The sequence below is a fragment of the Cibotium barometz genome, chromosome 18 (genome assembly GCF_041138505.1).
Source record: "Cibotium barometz isolate CiBa-2024 chromosome 18, ASM4113850v1, whole genome shotgun sequence".
Lineage (NCBI taxonomy): Eukaryota > Viridiplantae > Streptophyta > Polypodiopsida > Cyatheales > Cibotiaceae > Cibotium > Cibotium barometz.
In genome coordinates, this window is record NC_141063.1 from 13266954 (window position 1) to 13288135 (window position 21182).

The 21182-nt window shown below is 45.6% G+C and overlaps 1 protein-coding gene across 1 annotated transcript in view; it reads left to right on the top strand.

The window, feature by feature from the left end:
- Window positions 1-2402: 2402 nt before the first annotated feature.
- Window positions 2403-21182, top strand: part of LOC147628960 (uncharacterized) — a 31862-nt gene continuing 13082 nt past the window's right edge. Inside the window, exons 1-4 of the mRNA XM_086812135.1 lie at window positions 2403-2705; window positions 3282-3339; window positions 3459-3673; window positions 3898-3985. Coding sequence (XP_086668261.1) covers window positions 2547-2705; window positions 3282-3339; window positions 3459-3673; window positions 3898-3985 — 520 coding nt within the window. The 5' untranslated portion in view covers window positions 2403-2546. The remainder of the gene's footprint in view (window positions 2706-3281; window positions 3340-3458; window positions 3674-3897; window positions 3986-21182) is intronic.

Genomic DNA, 21182 nt, shown 5'->3' on the forward strand with positions numbered 1-21182 from the left:
GCTACTTGCTTGCTAGAATTTACTATCATGACAGTTTTTGAGGTCCCATAAGTAGAAGATTAGCAATCTTTCATAGGGACTATTAGCTGACATTGGGGATTATTTTGAGAATGATTTGAGAGCATATTATGAAATTCTTGGTGTATGGAAGTCACTATGTTCTTATGGACAGATTTGGAGCCATGTACATCAAGGCCATTATATGCTACACATGGTTATGGGAGTTACATTCCATTTCATGAGCTGAACTTTTATGGTTTCGACGAGGATGAAACCAATGGGAAAGGATGGTTTGTAACATGGTTACTAATGTCATGTATACAATGGTATGGGCAAAAGGCTACCGTCAAGTGTAAAAGAACATTAGTAAGTGTAGTATAAAAAGTGGCCTGAGTATATAAGCACATGGACATATTTCATTTACCAACTTTTGGAATATACAATCTTCTCTTTGATGCTAATTGCTTAAGTATCCATTGTGGTATGTCTACCCTTGTGTGCATTCCATGTAATAAATACTAGGATGTGTGCACTCCATCCTAATCGAGGGCAACCCTTCTTACAATGTGTGTGTGTGTGTGTGTGTGTGAGAGAGAGAGAGAGAGAGAGAGAGAGAGAGAGAGAGAGAGGTATGTTTGTATACAATGCATGTATGATGTAGAGAGAGAGATATATGTATGCATGCATGCATGTATACATGTATGTATGTATACAATCATATGATATATGTGTAGAGAGGAGAGTGTGTGCACACACACACACACACACACACACACACACACACACACACACACACACACACACATATATATATATATATATATATATATATATATATATATATATATATATAGAGAGAGAGAGAGAGAGAGAGAGAGAGAGAGAGAGAGAACCTAGCAAGAGAATGAGAGATTGAAACTTAAGAAAACCACTTGCCACTTTTGGAAACCGTTCGCTAGAAATTGCTCGCTAAAAAATCCCCCCTGACTCTATTGGAGCTCCTATTGTTGACGACAAGGAAAACTTGGTGTTAAGTCACATTGAATAGGCTTGGCAAAGAGTATGATTAGTTTTAGACATCTATCTGAACTTAGAAAAACTTCCTAAACTGTGAGGATCTCATAGTCCTTCTTACTAAGGAGATGAGTGTTGGGAGCAAATCATCTCCCCATGGCGAACTAGGTCATATCGCAAAGGAGCGCTATAAAAAGCAGAATGACATTAAAAGTGGGAAGCTGCAAAACAAGGGAATTATGCATCTTTAAGTAAGCAAGCCGAAGATAGAAGTGAGCAACTTTTTGTGATGTAGCATATGATTAGTTCTATGACTGTAGATGCAAGGAACCTTGGACTATTGCGCATATGTTGGTAAGGTGTCATTATCTATGCAGGATGGCAAAATGAAGTACTTGGCCGATGTACTTCATGTTCTAAGCATTACAAACAGTTTCTATTCGACAAATGTTTGAGTAGGGTTTGCAAGTGAGGTTTAGAAGACGTCAATAACTAGTGCCACATGGTTGCAAAAAGGCAATAAAATTGGTAGAATGTTTACATTGGATGTAAACATGCCTCAAGTGAAGGCTGCCAGATTGAGCAAGAGATAAGGGCTTGGAGGGTAACTTGGCAGCTTACTATTGGTGCTTTTGGTGACTTTGTTGTTCTTCTACTAAGCTTGTTGTTGCTGCATTGTTTTTTCATCTTCTTTGTGGTGGGCAACATGCTCAGTACAGGCATTGCTCTCCTCATCCCCAAGAAATTCAAAGAATTTGATAAAGGAAAGAAGATGAAAGCACAATTTGGAAACCCTCCCCAATTGCACCTAGAGCTGCACCTACATTTCTTCCTTCAAATTTTGAAACTATTTGTGTGCATGTGCCAAGTGGATAGCTTGAGCCTTCAAAATTCCTTCGCCAAACCCTATGTTACTTGCCATTAAAAAGGAAGCATCGAACACTCTACCCTTGCAGTTAGGTTGTGCTTGTGGATGTAGATAATGTAAGAAAATGGAGACTTTATGGTGAGTTGGAGGCTGTGGGCCTTTACATGGAAGTGTCTAGAGGATTGGGCCTTTGGGGTGTTAGCAAAATGAGTTTGCAAGTCTGACAATGCTTTTCTTTCCATGCTAAAAAAACCACACCTAGGTTGGCATGAATGTGTTCCCTGCTCTTTTGCCATCTGCTTGTGTAGCATCTTTCTTCGATGTGTCCTAGCTTCTTGTAGAATGTGCACTTGATTGCTTTTCCCTTGGGTTTTTGGACATGTAACCTCTTTCTTTGTCATGACCGAGAGAAGCTTGCTCTCAACTTTTTTCGATGCAACGCAAAAAAAAAGCCAAATGCTATTTTACTGACTTTATTAAAAACTGCCACATTGCTGAACGTGCTTGGAGCATTTGAAAAAAACGCCCTAAAGTAAAGAAAACAGCTAAAGTTAGGGTTTTTACATGCGTTGTTCCCCTTACAATTATGGAATATACCCTGTTTTTAATTGGAATTTGACATATTTTCCAACTACTGAACAAATCAAATCAAAGCTTCCCAGCTATGGCGGGAACACTAGCAAAGCAAACCAGGCGTTTTTGGAGAGGCCATGTAACAGCTTTGTTCCGCTTCAGAAGAGTCTTCTCCTGCACACCCTTGTCACAGGAAGCAGATGCTTCTACCAGCCTGAAGGGCACGCAAGGCCCCATGATAACTGAAAAGGTCAGAAGTGCTTTTCTTTCCGTTTTCTAGGGTTTCTTTGAGAATCAAAACACCATCATTATCGTTTATAGGGTTAAGCTAATCCAGTTGAAACACGATGACATCAAGTGCATAACTCATTAGGGTGACCAGGTTAAGTTCCAACATCATCACAGCACATGAACGATTAGGAAGAGTTTAAACTCCCTCATCCTCACGGTTCTGATTAGCTTAACGCCGCTATGCGTGTACACTTATGAAACGTACCATGGCATTGGGATATTCAGGCGCGCTCATATGTCAATGCATAGCACTCTTGGAGCATGTAGCATAACTTACCTCAGTTGCATGCTTGGTGGATGCATGCGATAGCAGACACATACAGCCCATATTGGGGACAGTAGTTCTTTCTGAGGAAAGTTTTCTCATTGCCATGCTTTGGGTGTATTGGCAGATGCCATAAAGAGCTTTTTGCATTGAGACATCGCCTCTTAAGCAGGATGTGTACTGCATAGAGAGGAACAGTTATGGAAGGGAAATATGTGTGCTTTTTCTCTTGTGGGTTGATAACGATACTTTGCCTGTATTGGCATGTAGGTAGGGAATCCTTTATCATATTGGAAGACCTATGGTTCACGTTGCTATGCTACAAGAGGTGCTTCCTCCCCTTGACAAATCAAATGAGAGTTATTATGTTATTCATCTGGCATGCCTCTTGGAATTCATGTGATACCAAGCTGACGATGGTATTGGATGTGTTTTGCTTATGAGTAGGAAGGAAGCCAAAGCGTGCAGCAGCAACCTCAGAGGAGAAAGTACTAAATGAAAAACATGCTGCACTAGAAGATGCGCTGGCTCAAATATCGAGCACTTTTGGCAAGGAGACAGTCATGTGGTTGGGAAGGAATGTAGCTCCAAAAAATATTCCGGTCATTTCCACAGGTTCTTTATCCCTTGATGCTGCTCTTGGAGTTGGTGGCTTGCCAAAGGTGTTCCCTGATCATCAGTGACTCTGTAGCTAGTTGGCATAGTGATCTTATGGACCTTTACACATGTAGGTGCGCTGGTGTGTGGGGCACATCCCAACTGTAAGTTGAGGATGGATTGCCGTCTGGCTTTTCCAAGCCCATACCACGGGCGGTTTGTCTGTGTAAGCAGCCTTACGTGCATGACTTTGGTGACTCGAAGATACTGAAGTATTTTTTCTTATCAGGGAAGGGTTGTAGAAATCTATGGGCCTGAAGCTAGTGGTAAAACAACATTAGCACTTCATGTCATTGCAGAAGCTCAAAAGACAAGAGGTATGCTTTATATAGCCAATTCGATTGTTTCTGCTCTTCATAAGGTTTAATGGGTCTTGTTCAGTTTTGTCTGCCAAACAACACCACATTGACTGATTAAGAACAACTTACACAAGATTTTGATTCTCTTAGACATTAATGATGCAACTTCAACCATCCAAAAACCCGACTTTACATATCGATTCTTGTTGGAAATCATGCTTATCTCAAAAAGCGATTCGTGTTAGACATAGTCACAAGGAATGGGCATTTTTAGACTTGGGGATGTTGGGGAAGGCAGCATCTTCCCGTTCCCATTCCTGTCCCATGTCACTCTATAGTCACAGGGAGTGGCCATTCTCAGTCTTTTCCGTCCCCGTTCCCCGTCCCCATTTCGCATCCCATGTGACTATGGTGTTAGATCTGACAATAAGGGATTGTGTTTCTCATTACCAACCCAACCATAGCGCCCTTTGATGGGGTCTAGAGTCTAGACTCACCCACCTAGCACACACCATGTTTCAAATCGCGTATAGTCTCTCCATCGTAAGCCTAAGGATTCCTTACTGTTTGTTTTGTTGGCAGTGAGTGACGAAAGTCCATGAGAGGGCAGTGTCAAAACTTATCTCATGCCATTACATGCAGTCTGACATAGACCTGTTCACATGGATCCTTGGTGCTGGACATACGATCTTTTCTGCCGTTACCTAGCTATAGAGCTGGCCGACACAGTATTCAGGTCGGGTAGAGCAGTATGTTGGCCGATAGCAAGTCGGCCAGGTCTCTTGCACCAAAAGAGCCTATAAAAGGCTATGCCAAGGAAAGTGTAGGTTCATTCACTCCTCTAGGGAGTAGAATCAGTAGACTAGAACTCTTTTGGGTGAGATAACCTTTTGATGATGGCAGCCAAAGGTTGGCCAAGACATGTACACCTTTTTGTACTATATGAATATATTGAAATTCAGCTCTCTCTCACTCTTCTCTCCATATCTCTTGCTTGCGTTTTGCATCGGGTTGTCCTAGGATGGTGTTTAGGGCTGAAAGAAGACTCCTAGAGCTTCTGCATGTGACATTGGTATTAGAGCTTCAGGCTGGTTTTGAGATATTGTTGCTGCCCATGTCCCACTCACCCTTATTGCATCACGCATGGATGAAACTATTGCTTGTTTGGTGGTGTGGGGACTAGGCAACATTGTTTCAGTATCAAGTTTAGCAAGGCTAAACACTGATGGTGCCTCAGATGAAGGTGCACAATCCAAGGAGAGTAACACAAGACTTGGAAGAAGTTCCTAGGAGGTTGGTTGGTGGTGTTCCACAAGACCCAAGGGGTATGGTAGTCTTGTAAGTTGTGAGTCGGATGCCACTTGGGGCATACTAGGAAAGGCTTTTAGGCAATGATTCCAAGGGAGGATGATCCTCCAAGGAGATTGCCAGACAGTTGGACGATGCACAATATCTTCCACGTCTCTTGGTTAAAGCCTTATATTGGACCTTCATTACAGAATGTTCCCGAAGAGCAGCAACCAAAAATGGTTGATGAAGCAGAGATGATAGAGCCTGAGCAAATCCTTCTACATCGCTAGAAGCATGGTTTTGGATGATGTCTTCACCAATTTTATACCAAGTTCAAAGATCGAGGGACCCATGAAGCCGTTTGGCTAGATGAAGAATTTTTCCTCGAGTATCCATAGTTATTGGTGGACTACCTCAAAGTGATGAACCTGCCGCCAAGCTAAGCAGGAGAAAATGTCACGTGCACCCATGCACTGTGGTACACGGTGACAAATTGGCTCATCAACATTACAAGAATCATGTACAGAAGTAATACCTTTTAGGATTTATTTGTTGTATGCCGTGACCCCTTTGTGAGCCCAGTCTAGGACATGTCAGGCACTAGCTACGTAGGTTAGTCTCCCAGCCTTAGAGTGTCAGGTTAGTCCCCTTAACCCATTGTGGAGAATTCAGCAAGTGTTTATCATTCAAGAGCATGTAGAGGTCACCCATAGCAGTACATGCATCAGGAGCATGTAGTTGCACTTTATTTAGAAGGGGGCCAGCCCAACAGGTGGCAAGCCTTGCAAGGGGTAGACAATCCCCTAGCCATGCATGTAGACCCAGTTGACCAGCCCTTGGAGGTTGTAGAGCAGTTGGCCAGACCATATGTGGTCTTGGGCTCCAGTCGGCCAGGTTAGGCAGTAGTCGATAAGCCAAATAACCAACCGACTGAGTCCAGGTAGCCGACTAGCATTTTCTTACTAATGTTTTTGGGCCTGAATACGCCTTGCCTATTTATATGACTCCAGGGTGCAAGCCGGCTGCCCCTACAGCCTGTCGGTTGGCAAAAATTGTCCATGATTGGCATTTAATGACAGTCAACTACAGCATATAAGTTCACGACTAGCATGCAGCGGAAGTATTCGTATTGGAGGATCCTGTCACACAAATGCTCACACCGTCTTATGTATCCTGAGTTTCGCGAGTTTAGCAATCCACTCTAAGACTTCAAACTTTAAAGAGATATGAGAGAGAGATGAGAACTATACACCGTATGGGGTCCCGAATTACCATTGAAGGGCCCCCTATCTCGTTACCGAGATAGTATTTGCTTTATTATCTTTGAAGAGACTGACGGTGTGACTGACGATAAGCCAAATGCAAGACCTCTGAAGACCAAGTGTTGGGCTGAACTGTACACTGTTGTAGAAGATGTCCAATCTCGAGCCTACGCACTCTTCCCAAAGGAACGAGGGAGTGATGCAAAGCTGGGGCTGAGAGAGGGGCTGTTTGGGACTGTTCTAGACTGAGTATGAATGCTGCGTTTTACTTTCACCAAGTGGCTAGAGCAAAATGATGAGATGATGAATGCTGAAAACTGATGGATGCAGAAAATGCATGGTGAACTGTTGGCTGAATGCTGAACTGATGCGTTTTGCTAATGTAGGATGGCTGAATGCTCATGCGTTGAGGCGCCTAGTGCTGTAGGAGGAAAACGCTGAGGGATGATGGCTGAAACTGCAATCGCTTATGCTCCTTGTGTTGAAGATGCGAAGCGCTTGAATGCTTTTATGCTGAATATGATGAATGAATGGCTGAATATGATGCTGATCTTTTTATATGGACCCAATGAGCCAGTCGGCTGGCTACAGGGCTGGCCGACTGCTCATGTCCACCATAAATGCATAAATGATGTATAAAATGTTGAAAATGATGGAAAAAATACCAGAAAATTCCTAGTAAATATCTTGATAAAATACTAGATGATATCTAGGGTTTCTGCAATGGTTTAGATGCCATGAATGAATGATGTGCAATATGCAGAATGCTATCTAATGCAAACCCTAAGGTTTCTACTGATTGTACATGCATGAATGTGTCTCTTCAAGTGGGTTAAGGGACTTGGACTGATTGACTGACTGTCTAAGGCTAAGAATGACCTGCGTAGCTCGTGCCTGACTTATCTTGGACTGAGGATTACAATGGGGTCACGGCGTACGACAAATATCATCCTGAAAGGTACTAATATTGATACAATGTTGCACTGATGATGATGAGCCAGTTTGTCACCATGAACTACAGTGCAGAGTGCATGTGACATTCCCTCTTGCTTAGCTTGGCGGCAGGTTCATGGCTTTCAAGTAGTCCGCCAACAACTGGGGGCACTCTTGAAAGAATTCCTTGTTTAGCCATACGGCTTCATGGGTACCTCAATCTCGGAACTTCGTATAGAACTGACGTATCCGTCGATCGGAACCATGCTTCCAACGATGAAGAAGGATCTGCTCGGGCTCGATGACTTCTGCTTCGTCTACCACGTCAGGCTGCTGTTCATCTGAAACATCAAACACTTCTGGTCCAACTTATGGTTTTAGCCAAGAAACATGGAAAATATCATGCATTGTTCAACTGTTAGACAATTTCAACTTCGTGGAGACATCACTTAACTTTTTGACTATTGGGAAAGGTCCAAACTACAGAATAAAAGCTTGGGACAACGTTTGCCCACTTGTTTCAATCTTTGTTTCATGATACGCAGCTAGACCCAATCCCCTTCCTTGCAGTGGACATTGTCAGAATATGCAGCGGAAATGATAACCAAACTTGGGTAGACAAGAGCAAGTAGACTGCAGAAAATAAACAGCACAAGAAACACAGAGAGATAGGTGTGTAAACTCTTCTCTATACACAAGATCCCGAGAAAACTGAATGAGGAAGTGGTGGGGACAAGAGGCCTATATATACATGCCTGGAAGAGCAGTCGGCCAGTATATGAAGTGCCCACGACCATTGAAAATGGTCCCACAACTGCATAAATGGTCCCACGACTGTTGAAAATGGTCCCACGACTGCATAAATGCAGTCGGCCAGCAGACAGGTGCCCACGACTGAGAAACTCCAGTCGGCCAGCAGCCTAGTAGCCCACGACTGATAAATATGCAGTCGGCCAGCACTGGAGTGCTCCTGGAATCCTCTGGCAACCCTCCCCACCACTAGGAAAAGATGGGAAAAAATAGGGAAAAATACGGGGAGTGTGGAAAAATGATAAAACACCTTATACAGGGCGGGCACACCCACAACAGAGGCCCTGGTGTATGAATATAGACAGGAGATGACTTCTAACACCCCCTCCCAGCTCCTGGCTGTGAAACCAACCCAAGGGAGCTGGAGTGCCGCCTGAGCGTAGCCTGAGGTAGAGACTTCGTGAAGAGGTCCGCCGCATTGTCCTCCGTCGAACAATAAAGTAGCAAGATGTCACCAGCCAAGATCTTCTCACGTACAAAGAGATACTGTATCTCTATATGCTTGGTCCGGGCATGGAAAACCGGGTTCCGAGCAATAGCTATACAACTCTGGTTATGGCACTGGATGACTTTGGGCTCCCTTTGTGGAAACCCAATCTCGCGTAGCAGCCTCCGTAGCCATACAACCTCACAAGTAGCACCACAAGCAGCCCGATACTCTTGCCTCTGTCGAAGAAAGGGCAATAGTTGGCTGCCTCTTGCTGCTCCAAGAAACTGCTCCTGAGCCGAGGGTAAAACTGTATCCTGAAGTAGATCTCCTCCCCAATCTGAGTCACTCCAACCTTGGAGCTTGAGTCCATTCCCTCCTGTGTAAAAGAGTCCCATATCCTTCGTACTCTACAGATACCGCAAGATCCGCAATCCTGCATCCCAATGAGTCTTCAATGGCGTCTGCATAAAAGAGCTCAACAGCCCCACGGAGAAGCTCAAGTCCAATCTGGTGTTCAGCAACCAGATCAATGAACCAACCAACTTCCGGTACTGCAAGGCATCAACTGGCTCACAAGGATCTGTAACGGTTAACTTTGTGTTCGGGTCCATCGGCGAAGTAATAGGCTTGCAGTTCTCCATCCCAAAGGCCTCAAGCAACTCATGAACATACCGTTGCTGAGAGACGAAAAACCCCCTCTGGGTCTGCCAGATCTCCAATCCCAAGAAGAAGTGGAGTAAGCCTAAGTCGGTCATCTTAAACTCCTTTGACAAGGCAGCCTTCGTCACTCCAATGTGCTTCACATGACCGCCGGTGAGAATGAGATCATCCACATAAAGGATGATAAGCGTGACCATGTGAAACGAGACCCAAGCAGGGGTCCCCCTTCCTGGACTCACTTCTCCAGTTAGCACTTTAATATACACTCTTAAAAGACAATAGCACAAGACAAAATAGCAAAAAGTAATTAACAACTCTGAGCATAGATAGATGACACCACACTGAGGCCGGAACGGCCGGCCCCCCCCCAAGGAAATGATATTATTACTTGGGAGAATTTGTTACAAGTACACGGGCCCAAGGCCAGATTTCCAATAAGCAATGCACAATGAAAACAAAGTATCAAACCCAAACATGTTTGTTGATGCCGAGTCTGCAGTCACCAAGGGCTGCCCCGTCCATAGCACCTTCCAGAGTCACACTTCGCGTGCAATCCACCCGTCCCTGGCACTACGGATCACGCCGTGCCAGTCCTAGCGATGGGGCACCCTCACGGAGTTGACTCGGTGAATGGAAGAGGAGTCCAGACATAGGAGAGCAGGATAATTCCTCATTCTTCGCGATGAAAATCTTCTGGAGCCACCGTACAGCCAGTAGGAAGAGTGAAACAACCTGGGCCACTTGTAGGAAATGCGTATGTCCTAAATCCACGCGGATAACCCCACTGGTTTGACCTGCTATACCTGCTGTACCTGCTGCTGTACCTGCTGTACGACCAGAATCAGCAAATAATGAAGGTACTGTACCTGCTGTACCTGCTGTACCTGCTGGTGTACCTGTTGTACCTGCTGTACGACCAGAATCAGCAAATAATGAAGGTACTGTACCTGCTGTACCTGCTGTACGACCAGAATCAGCAAATAATGAAGGTATTGTACCTGCTGTACCTGCTGTACCTGCTGCTGTACCTGCTGTACCTGCTGTACGACCAGAATCAGCAATTAATGAAGGTACTGTACCTGCTGTACCTGCTGTACGACCAGTTTCATGAGAATAATGAGTGCTCCAGCCTATTTTCTCTAAATCCCAGCCAAACAATTGTGTTTTCTTTCTCCAAAATGCAAGGGAGAGGGCTGGAAGTGAGGCGCCTTCCTCCCATGCAAAAGATTGGGTGTGGTAGGTGGGGTAGGTGGCCAACCCCCACCCCACATGCTATAAAAGGGTGCCCAGGCCAAAAGAAGGTGCCCACACTTATAAAGTGTCCACCTACTTTTAATGAAGTATGAAACCTGTAAGTTATAAGACTTATAACTTAAAACTCTTATTAAAATAAGCATTTCCCACGTGTTCACATGCCACAAAACCTGTCAGAAGACAAGGCATTCCACGGCTCACGGGAGGGCGTCCCCGACCCCTGAGCTAGACACACATGTCAAGCATGCAAACGAAACCAGTTCACGCGAAAACATTTCAAAGGCAGGCAAACATGAGTGCACAATGCAACATTGTTAAAGGATAATCTCCGTTCATGTACTTGCACAATACTTGACATTTCCGGGCACAAACAGGCCCACCGGAAAGTCAATTCTAGGTACACACACAGTGTACAATCCACCCGTCCCTGGCACTACGAATCACGCCGTGCCAGTCCTAGCGGTGGTAATCCAGAAACATACACCGTGTGCAATCCACCCGTCCCTGGCACTACGAATCACGCCGTGCCAGTCCTAGCGATGGAGCACCACTACGGAGTATGCTCATCCAGAGCCCAAAGCTCACACAAGAAGATAAGAGGACCATTAGATAGCTCAATGGTGACACCATGCCGCGTTCCCGAAAGAGATACAGGTTCGGATTTGCAACCGATCTCTGAAATCCAGTCCGAATAAAGAAGGAATCAATCTTCTGATTCCAAGCCCTGGGAGCCTGCTTAAGACCATACAAGGCCTTACGTAACCTGTAAACCATCCCCTCCGATCCTGGAACAATAAAGCCGGGAGGTTGCTCAACGTACACCTCCTCCTGCAGGTCACCATTAAGGAATGCAGATTTTACATCCATTTGATACACGGGCCACCTCTGAGAAGAAGCAAGGACAAGAATGGTCCGAATCGTGGACATCTGCGCTGTCGGTGCAAAGGTATCCTCGTAGTCGATGCCTGGCCGCTGAGCATAACCTTTAGCCACAAGCCTGGGTTTGTGTTTGTCCACCGACCCATCAGACGCGTATTTGGTCTTAAAGACCCATTTGACATCAATGACTGACCGCTTCGACGGCCTCGGAACCAACTCCATTTATTCTTGTATACCCTAAGCATATAGGTTGCATATTGAGCCTCTAGTAGTAGTGCTCCATCGATCACACCTCCCCACTAGCTCAGTACTTTCATACTTTATTTCATGTTCATTTTGTCCTTTTTTTTTTGGACATCCAGAAGACATTGGCAGTTGTACATTGATTGTCTCATAGGTCGAGTTCGGCCTCTAGTAGATGTTAATACAGCTTTCTTTCTTTCTTTCTTTCTCTCTCTCTCTCTCCCTTTCTCATTGCTCAAGGCTCAAGCTTTCTTCAACCATCATACCATGGCATCCTCCTCACGTGCCGGGGCATCCCGTAGGACAATGGGATGGACATGGTGGGAGGAGGTTAACTACACCCCATCCGCTCATAGAGCTTCAAGGTCATGGTTAAGAAGATTGGGGAGTATGGCTCAACCTATACGCTCCCCTCATTGAGAGCTTGCACACTACATTGCTCGAGAAGGAGAAGCGCATTGTAGAGCAAGCGATCGACAACACAAAGCGGCAGTGGGAGAGAAACGGAGTCTCCGTCATTGTGGATGGATGGAGTGACACCCGCAAGAGTAGTATTCATGGCGTGGTTGCATATTCTCGTAGAGAGATGTACTTCATCTCATCTCATGATGCATCCAGCACTGGGAAGAGCGCGGATGTGCTTGCGGCGGAGTGGGCTACCACCATGGAGATTATTGCTCCCGAGCATGTAGTGGGCTTTGTTGCGGATGGGGAGTCTTTCAATAGGGCGGCGGGAGCTATCCTCCAAGGTATGTATGGACTCGTCACGGTGTCCTTTTGTATGGCTCATTGCCTAAACAACCTCCTCAAGGACATAGGGGCATTGCCATAGATCAGCTTGCTCATTGAGGAGGGCAACACCATGGTCTCCTTTGTCCTGAACCACCAAAGACTTCGGCATGAGTTCAACAAGAGGTCCTCTCTCTCTCTCTCTCTCCTCAAATATTCCGACACCCGATTTGCCTACAACTTCCTCATGTTGGGCCGGTTGAAGGATTGTAGCGGTGCTTTGAGGGGGCTTTTTCTTAGCGACGAGTTTGTCGACATGCAAGAGTCCCGTACAACCCATAGTCTACTATTGAGGATTGTAGACGCTATGCAACCATGCATAGGTAAGGTCTACGAGGCCATGGATCGCATGATAGAGAAGTTGAAAGACTTCGTGCCTGACGGAGACAGATACGAGGAGATCCATGCCTTGTGTCTAGGAAGGTGGAATTCCTACTACTCTCCATTGCATGCAGTAGCTTACGTGGTGGACCCAGAATTCCAAAGCAACAGGTAGGAAAGCAATCGGGAGGTGAATGTTGGATGGAGGATCATCTTGGACCGTCTTGTGCCTGATGCATCGGTTAGGCACAAGATTAGGGACTAGCTTTCCATGTACAAGTCATTCATGGCTCCTATGGGTGTCATGATGCACAGATCGACCGCTCCAAAGTTGGTGTTGCTTTATGGTGGAAGGACTTTGGTTCAGATGGACCGGAGCTACAACAGCTTGCCATATGCATACTTAGCCAGGCCGTCAGCTCCTCTTGCTTGGAGCAACTTTGGAGTATCTACAGCCACATTGCCTCTAGGAAGAGGAACCGACTCGGGGTAGAGCGTGTCAATGACCTTGTCTTCGTCAGCGCGAACTTGCGAATGCTTTGCAAGAGCGTGACCAAGAAGACAGATCCCTTCACCGAGTGGGAGACGAGTCAACAAGAAGAGCAACAAGAGGATGAGGTGTAGGAGCAGCATGCCAGTGAGGATGAGAGTGAGGATGAGCTTGATGCTCCTTTGGCACAAGCTACCCATGACCATGAGGCGAGCACTTCACGTGGATGATCATTCATGGATCATGATTCATGGGCCTTACTACTTAGCTCTAGCCTCTAGTCTCTAGGCTTGTCTTTTTGTCATTGACACATTTGAGTTCGTCCATGTATTCTGCCTCCTTAAGGCTTAGTCCTGACTCTTGAGTCATGACTCATTTTGTATCTACTTAATTATTAATACAATCAACCGTCAACGCCTTCACTCTATGATTGGCGTATTTTGTTAATATGACTCAAAAGCTTACCATTTTAGTGTAAATTTGTGCTCATTTTGATGTACTTCCAAAGTAGAATAAGTGTAGAGTAGAATAACTTTAAAAAAAAGTATTTTTTGACTGCCGTTCCCTCCCCCGTCCCCGTTCCCTACTTATGGCCGTCCCTCGTCCCGTCCCCGTCCCCCGTCCCTTGTGACTATCGTGTGCACCCATGAGTCTGAAAACTCTAACAAAACAAAGATGGCCGAGCAAGGTCTAAAGGCCATGTGGGAAGGCACCATTCTTGGAAAAGAACCCCTGCCTCCACTGCCTCCAAAAACACAGATGAGATAATGCAAAAAGCCGCTGCTGTAACCAGCCGGCAGTACGTGTACCAAGAAGAAGAGAGGGAAGAGGAAAACACAGCACCTTTAGCACCTCCTCTGGAGAAAAAATGCAGCCAGGTTGCCCAGCACCTCCTCTGGAGAAAAACGCTGCTGTGCTGCCCAACACCTCCTCTGGAAAAAAACACAGCCAGGCTGCCCACTTTCAGAAAAAAAACGCAGCCATGCTGGCTGCCCTTCACCTGCTCACAAGGGCAGAAAACACAGCCAATAGGGTACCTACTCTGGCCGCCCCAGACCTGCAGAAAACGCAGCCAGTAGGGGCTGCCCTGTACCTCCTCCATCGGCCCCAGACAAGACCAAAATGCTCCCTCCTCCTCTGCAACCAGCAGTATCAAAAAACGCAGAAATCCTTCTCTTAGAAAAAACGCCAGAACACCTTCTGTAGAAAGCCTCAACTCGGTGCTTTGATACCATGTCAAAAGTGCGCAGCAGAAAGCGTGAGACATAGGCATAGAGAGAAAGAAAACGAATTTGCATAATGATGAAGAAGCAATGATACTGAAACCGATCCCGTCAAGTGGGAATAGACTCCGTTGGACACCCACACGCGTAATAGCACAACTTAATATCACAATTTGAAATGGACAACTTAATAACAACTTAAAATTGAAATGAAATAGATGGACACGAGCACTGGGGCCGGAACGGGCCCCCCCCTCAATATATGATATATTATTGGGAGTATTTAACAAATACAATGCTCCATGGGTTCAATGAACCAGATGATGTCCATGTACAAATGAATACAGTACCAAACAAAAGGCTCGAACTAGATGTTCGAAGGAGAGCGACCACTTGAGTGGTCCAGTCTCTACGGTCCTGTGCCTTCATTGGAATCCGCGGAGAGCGCCCCACTGGTGTTCCAAGACCACGCACAAACAGGCACTCTTGTACTAACGCCTGGCTCTCCCGATCTCAGCACCTTTGGACCGTGGTTCTCCAAAAGCTTGGACTACTCGGCACCGAACGGGTGTTAGCCGTAGAGAGAATCCTTTATCAGATTTACAACAAAGTTCTTTACTTAAATCTGAATTCACTTACTTGTAGCTGGCAGATGGAAGACCAATACCCGAGGTGTCTGTGTGCACCTACTTGAGAGAGACACTAGGGTGCAGCAGCCTGTGGAGGAGGAGGAGGAGGAGCTGCCTGTGTTGAAGGTGTAACCACTTAGAAGGTGTAACCACTTAGAAGGTGCAAAGCCACCTGTAACCACCTATGGAGAGAAGGTGTAACCGCCTGCAGAGGAGCACAGCCACTTGCTATGCAGGACACAGCCGTCTGCTGTGGAGGAGGAGGAGGAGGCGTAGCCACCTATGGAGAGGATGAGGAGCGGCTTGGCTGTGGGAGCACAGCCGCCTGTGAGGTGGTACAGAAGTAGCCGCCTGGCTGCAGCCGCTTTTGGGGTGGCTCAACTGCCTGGGAAATAGAGGGAGCAGCCTCCTTTGAAGAGGAGCAGCCTGCTGAAGAAATCACAACTGCCTGCTGTGTGCAGCCGTCAGCTGTAAAGGTAGAGGAAGCGTAGCCTGAAGGAGGTGCAGCCACCTGAAGAATAGGAGACGCCTGGCTGCAGCCTGCGCCGCCTGCAGTATAGAGAGCAGCCCGCTGGAGAACAAGCGCAGCCACCTGCAGCAAGTACAGCCGCCTATATGGGTAGTGGGAAGCCTGTTGGAGAACTAGCTCAGCCACCTGCAGCAAGTACAGCCGCCTGTATGGGTAGTGGGCAGCCTGCTGGAGAACTAGCGCAACCACCTGCAGCAAGTACAGCCGCCTGTATGGGTAGTGGGCAGCCTTGCTGGAGAACTAGCGCAGCCACCTGCAGAAGGTACAGCCGCCAGCAGAGGTGGTGGAGATGGCGCAGCTTGAGAAGGAGGAGGCGTACAATCATCTGTAGTAGACAGGCGTAGCCGCCTGGGGCTGCGAGTGGGAGAGAGGCGTAGTCGCCTGAAGAGATGCAGCCGCCTGAGAGCCAACGAGGAGGAGCAGCCGGAGGAGATGAAACGATCGCCGGTTCTGTCCTTTCACAAAGGGTGGTCGCCACTTTTGAAGATGTTGGAGGGGGAGATAAACAACCATAGCTGGTCGGCTCCCCACGTTTGCATGGGGGCGGCCAGCTTCATGGTGTGGTGTGGGTAGGTGACCATGCACCCACCCCCACACACACTTAAGGGGCTAAGTGTGGCTCCCCACCTTGGCCCATATGTGGGTGCCCCTAATGGGTGCCCACTTTTAAATGAAATGTGAACTTACAACCTTATAAAATGAAAGGTTAGAAATAAAACTATTAAACCAACAAGTGCAATACAGTTACCACCTGTTCACACGCAACAAAACTCGTCAGAAGACAGAGCAAACTTCACGACTCACTGGCAGGCGTCCCCGCTCAGTGACACGTCAAGCAGGCAAACACAAGAATACAAGTCATGCGAAAACAGTTTCAAACATGCAAAACATGAGTGCATGTGCAAATAGTATCATGGACATATCTCCCGTTCATGGAACAAGTACAAAATATCTGTCGGGCACAAAAATGGCACAACATAAAACATAAATCCTGGTCTTTCTATGGAGTGACAGTCCCATAGGTAAAACACAGTTCCAGGCACGAGCCTCCCTATGGAGTGACAGTCCCATAGGCAAGACACGGCACAAATACTGGCTCTTCCATGGCGTGTCATAGACGGGTGGCATCAGTCTGGCTCCCGTCCATACGACACTATCTTGCTAACACATGGGTGGCACCAATCTGGTTCCCGTCCATGTTAAGCAAAAATACTGGCCCCTTCACATGAGACACCGGTCTGGCCTCAAGTGAACGAGACACAAAACTGGAGATGGGCCAAATGGTCGGCCAATTGGTGACATCCCCCTGGGCTTCTAAAGAGTTGTCCTCAACTGAAAAGCCTCAAGATATGCCTGCAACAACTGTGGGTAGTCAACAAAATAATCCTCATTTACCCACTTTGCATCAATAGGCAAATAATTTTTAAACTTCACAAGGTATCTCCTGGAAAGCTTTCCTGCAGGTAGCTTTCGCTCCTTGTGAAAGACAATCTGTCATGGCCGGAGGATCTCCTCAATCTCATCAATCTTTGGTGGATCTTCTGTGACAGGCTCGTCAGGATCTGGCCCCACATATTTCCGAAAAAGACTCACATGAAATGCGTTGTGAATCTTCCAATGACTAGGTAAAGCAAGCCTGTATGACACTTCATTGATCTTTTGAATCACCTTGAAGGGTCCATAATAGCGAGGAGAAAGCTTAGGATATGATCCTTCTCGTCCGGGCCTCTTTCGAAGCCTAGCCTTCTCAAATTTCAGCAAAACCCAATCACCTTCTTTGACTTGCATGTCCCTTCTATGCTTGTCAGCAGCCATTTTATGCTTATCTTGTGACCTTGCAATGGCTGTCCGCACCTGAGCAAAGGCTACTTCCAAGTCACGAACATATTCATCAGCTGCAAAAATCTCATCCTTTGTACGAAGGATGGGTGGCAATACCACTCTGCCATAAATAATCTCAAACAGAGCCTTTCCCGTGGAGGCATGGATCGTATTATTGTAGGTAAACTCAACAAGTGGAAGATACTTCTCCCATGTAGTCTTTTGATCTGCCACATAACACTTCAACAGATCCAACACGGCTGAATTTGCAGCTTCACTTTGGCCATCCGTTTGGGGATGATAAGCTGATGAAAACTCAAGTTTAGTACTCATGTTATCAAATAAAGCCCTCCAAAAGAGGCTCGTAGTCCTGGGATCTCTATCCCCAACAATGGATTTAGGCATACCATGATGCTTGAAAATGTTAGCAAGAAAAGGCTTTACCATATGATCAACTTTAATGGTTTTCTTGACGGGCAAGAAATGAGCTTGCTTGCTAAATCTGTCCACAATGGTCCAAATAGCATCATTCCCATGCTGGGATCAAGGCAAGTCCATAATAAAATCCATAGTAATATTTTCCCAAGGTTGCGAGGGAATAAGCAATGGCTGAAGCAAACCTGGAGGTTTTTTCCTGTCAAATTTCACCTTTTGGCAAGTAATACATGCACGTACATAAGCCTCAATGTCTTTACGCATGCTTGCTTGGCCAAAAGAAATATCTCTCAATCATGCGTGTAGTGGGCATGATACCTCTATGACTAGCATAAGGTGGAGCGTGACATTCCTCCATAACCTTTGGACGCAAATCCTTCACGATACATAGGCAATTATCCTTCATAAGATAACCCTCGTTGATAACATAAGAGGCATGTGAATGACCAGCCATCAAATCAGTCCATATATAGCAAAAATCAGAATCCAAATGATACAAATCTCGCATGGCAGATAAGTCCCCATGAGAGGCTACTGAGACTGCAGCTACATAAGGCCTCTTGGATAATGCATCTGCCACCACATTTTTCTTTCCCGGAGTATGCACAATCTGAAAATGAAACATGGAAAGAAAGTTTGCCATTCTCATCTGCTTTTTTGAAAGCTTTGTTTGAGATAGAAAGTATCTCAAGCTTTGATGATCTGTCTTGACTACAAATTTAGCCCCAAGAAGATAATGTTTCCATATCTTTAAGGCATGAATTATAGCCAAGAGCTCTTTCTCATAGATATCCATATGAAGCTCAGCATCATGCAAACGACGGCTCTCGTATGCAACTGCATGCCCTTCTTGATTTAGGACAGCTCCTATACAATCGCCACAAGCATCACATTCTACCACAAATCATTTTTGCAAGTCAGGAACAATCAATACGGGTCCACATATGATAGCATGCTTGAGCTGCAAGAAAGCATCCTGTTCTTTTGAAGTCCATTTGAAAGTGGTTTTCTTCTTTGTGAGATCATGTCGAGGGGTGGCTATCATAGCAAAATGCCTTATGAAACGCCTATAATATGAACATAAATCCCAGAAAACTACGTATTTGATGTACGTTTTGCAATTCTGGCCAATTTCGAATGGTCTCTATCTTTGCAGGATCCATTGTTACTCCATCCTTGGATACAATGTGTCCCAAATAATGTATCTCTGAAAGGAAGAACTCACTTTTCTTGGCATTAATGAAAAGTTTATGCTTCCGCAACTCTTCGAACACTGTGACCAAATGAGTTCTGTGTTCCTGCTCATTCTTGGAGAAAACCAAGATATCATCAAAGAATACTCCTGTGAATTTGCGATGGGGTTGGAATATCCTGTCCATCATACGATTAAATGTGGCAGGAGCATTGGTGAGACCAAAAGGCATTACCAAAAATTCATATAATCCAAAGGTTGTCCTGAATGCAGTTTTATGGACATCTTGTGGCACCACTCGTATTTGGTGATAACCACTCTTCAAATCAAGTCGGCTGAAACAAGCTGAACCATCAAGCTTATTCAAAATGTCATCAATACGCGGAATTGGAAATCTATTCTTGATGGTAAGTTTGTTTAAAGCTCTATAGTCCACACACGTGCGGAATGAGCCGTCTTTCTTTTGAACAAGAAGCATAGGAGAGCAATAAGGTGAGGAACTAGGCTGAACCAAACCTTTCTCTAAAAGCTTATTTACCTGCTTCATGATCTCTTCTTGTTGTGCGGCACTCACACGGTATGCGGGTTTGTTAGGTGGAGAACTACCTGGCACAAGATCTATGCGATGATCCTCGGGCCTTTGGGGAGGTAATTCACCTGGCAGTGCATCAGCAAAACAGTCGTTGAATGCATGAAGAAAATTCAGCCTATCTGGTTTCAAATTTTTCGAATAATGCCCTTCAAAAATGCAAGGTAAACTTGGAATCTTTGTCTGTGCTAATGGTGCTAGGCAACAAACACAAATGGGGTACTTATGTTTGAGAAAAAGACGAGCTACGTCCTCACCTGTGGTCGTATGCTTGCATGGGATGAGCATGCGGAACTTACTGAAGCGATCCACAATGGTAAAACACTGAGTATTACGGGATCTGGTGGATGCTGGTAGAGGCCCTACAAAGTCCATAGAAATGTTGATGAAAGGTCTGTCGGGGATAAGTAACCCAGTCTTCTTTGTATGTGGAACCTTAACTTTTTGACAAATCTTACAGGCTTGAACATGTGAATATACATCACGCCTCATTTTTTACCAATAAAAGGACCGTTCTAATTTCTCAAGAGTACTGTTGATACCTCTATGTTCTCCAACTAAGGAGTCATGGGCATCATGGAGAAGAGCTGCCCGCTTTGCCCGAATGACATAGAGGCGGTTCTTGAAAAATAGCCAACCGTTTTGCACTGAATAATTGCTAGGCTCAAAAGTGAGGACCAAATTGTATTGAGTACCAAAGTCAAGGGAGTAGACATACTAGTCTTTCATGCTATCTAAGTCTTTCCCTATGATTTTGAGAATGGTAGACTCCTGCACTGCTTGGATGCTAGCCTTTCGACTAAGAGCATCTGTAACTGCGTTATTCTTACCAGGAATGTACTCGATCATTTCACCAAATTGTTGGAAGAGTTGACTCTTGCCGATCACTCCACTGGGCACTTGGCATAGTTTGAAGCCACTTAAGTGCTTGGTGGTCTATTTTGACTGTGAGAACCTATCCATAAAGGAAAGGCTTCCAATGTTTGAGCGATGTGATCACACCCAAAAGCTCTTTGTCATAAACCGAATAATTCTTTTCGGCAACATCCAACTTTCAATTATAGTAGGCCACGGGTGTATTGTCATGTTGGAGAACTGCACCTATGGCTACGTTGTTTGCATGGGTAATGACCTCAAAAGGTTCATCCCAAGATGCTAATTTAAAATAGGAGCTTCAGAGGGAGGTTTTTGGAGTGCACGGAATGCATCAAGCGCCTTGCTTGTGACTGTGACTTTTTGTTTACGAGTCTTCACCCCCTTGAGCAAGTTGGTGAGAGGTGCGGCAAGGTTGGAAAACTGGTGAACATGGGTGCTGTAGGCCTGACAAAGAGCTACGAAAGAACGTATCTCTTGGGTGGTCTGAGGGATGTCCCAATGCAAGATCTCTTTGAATTTTTGACCATCGAAACCGATGATATAGTCCAAGTATTGAATCT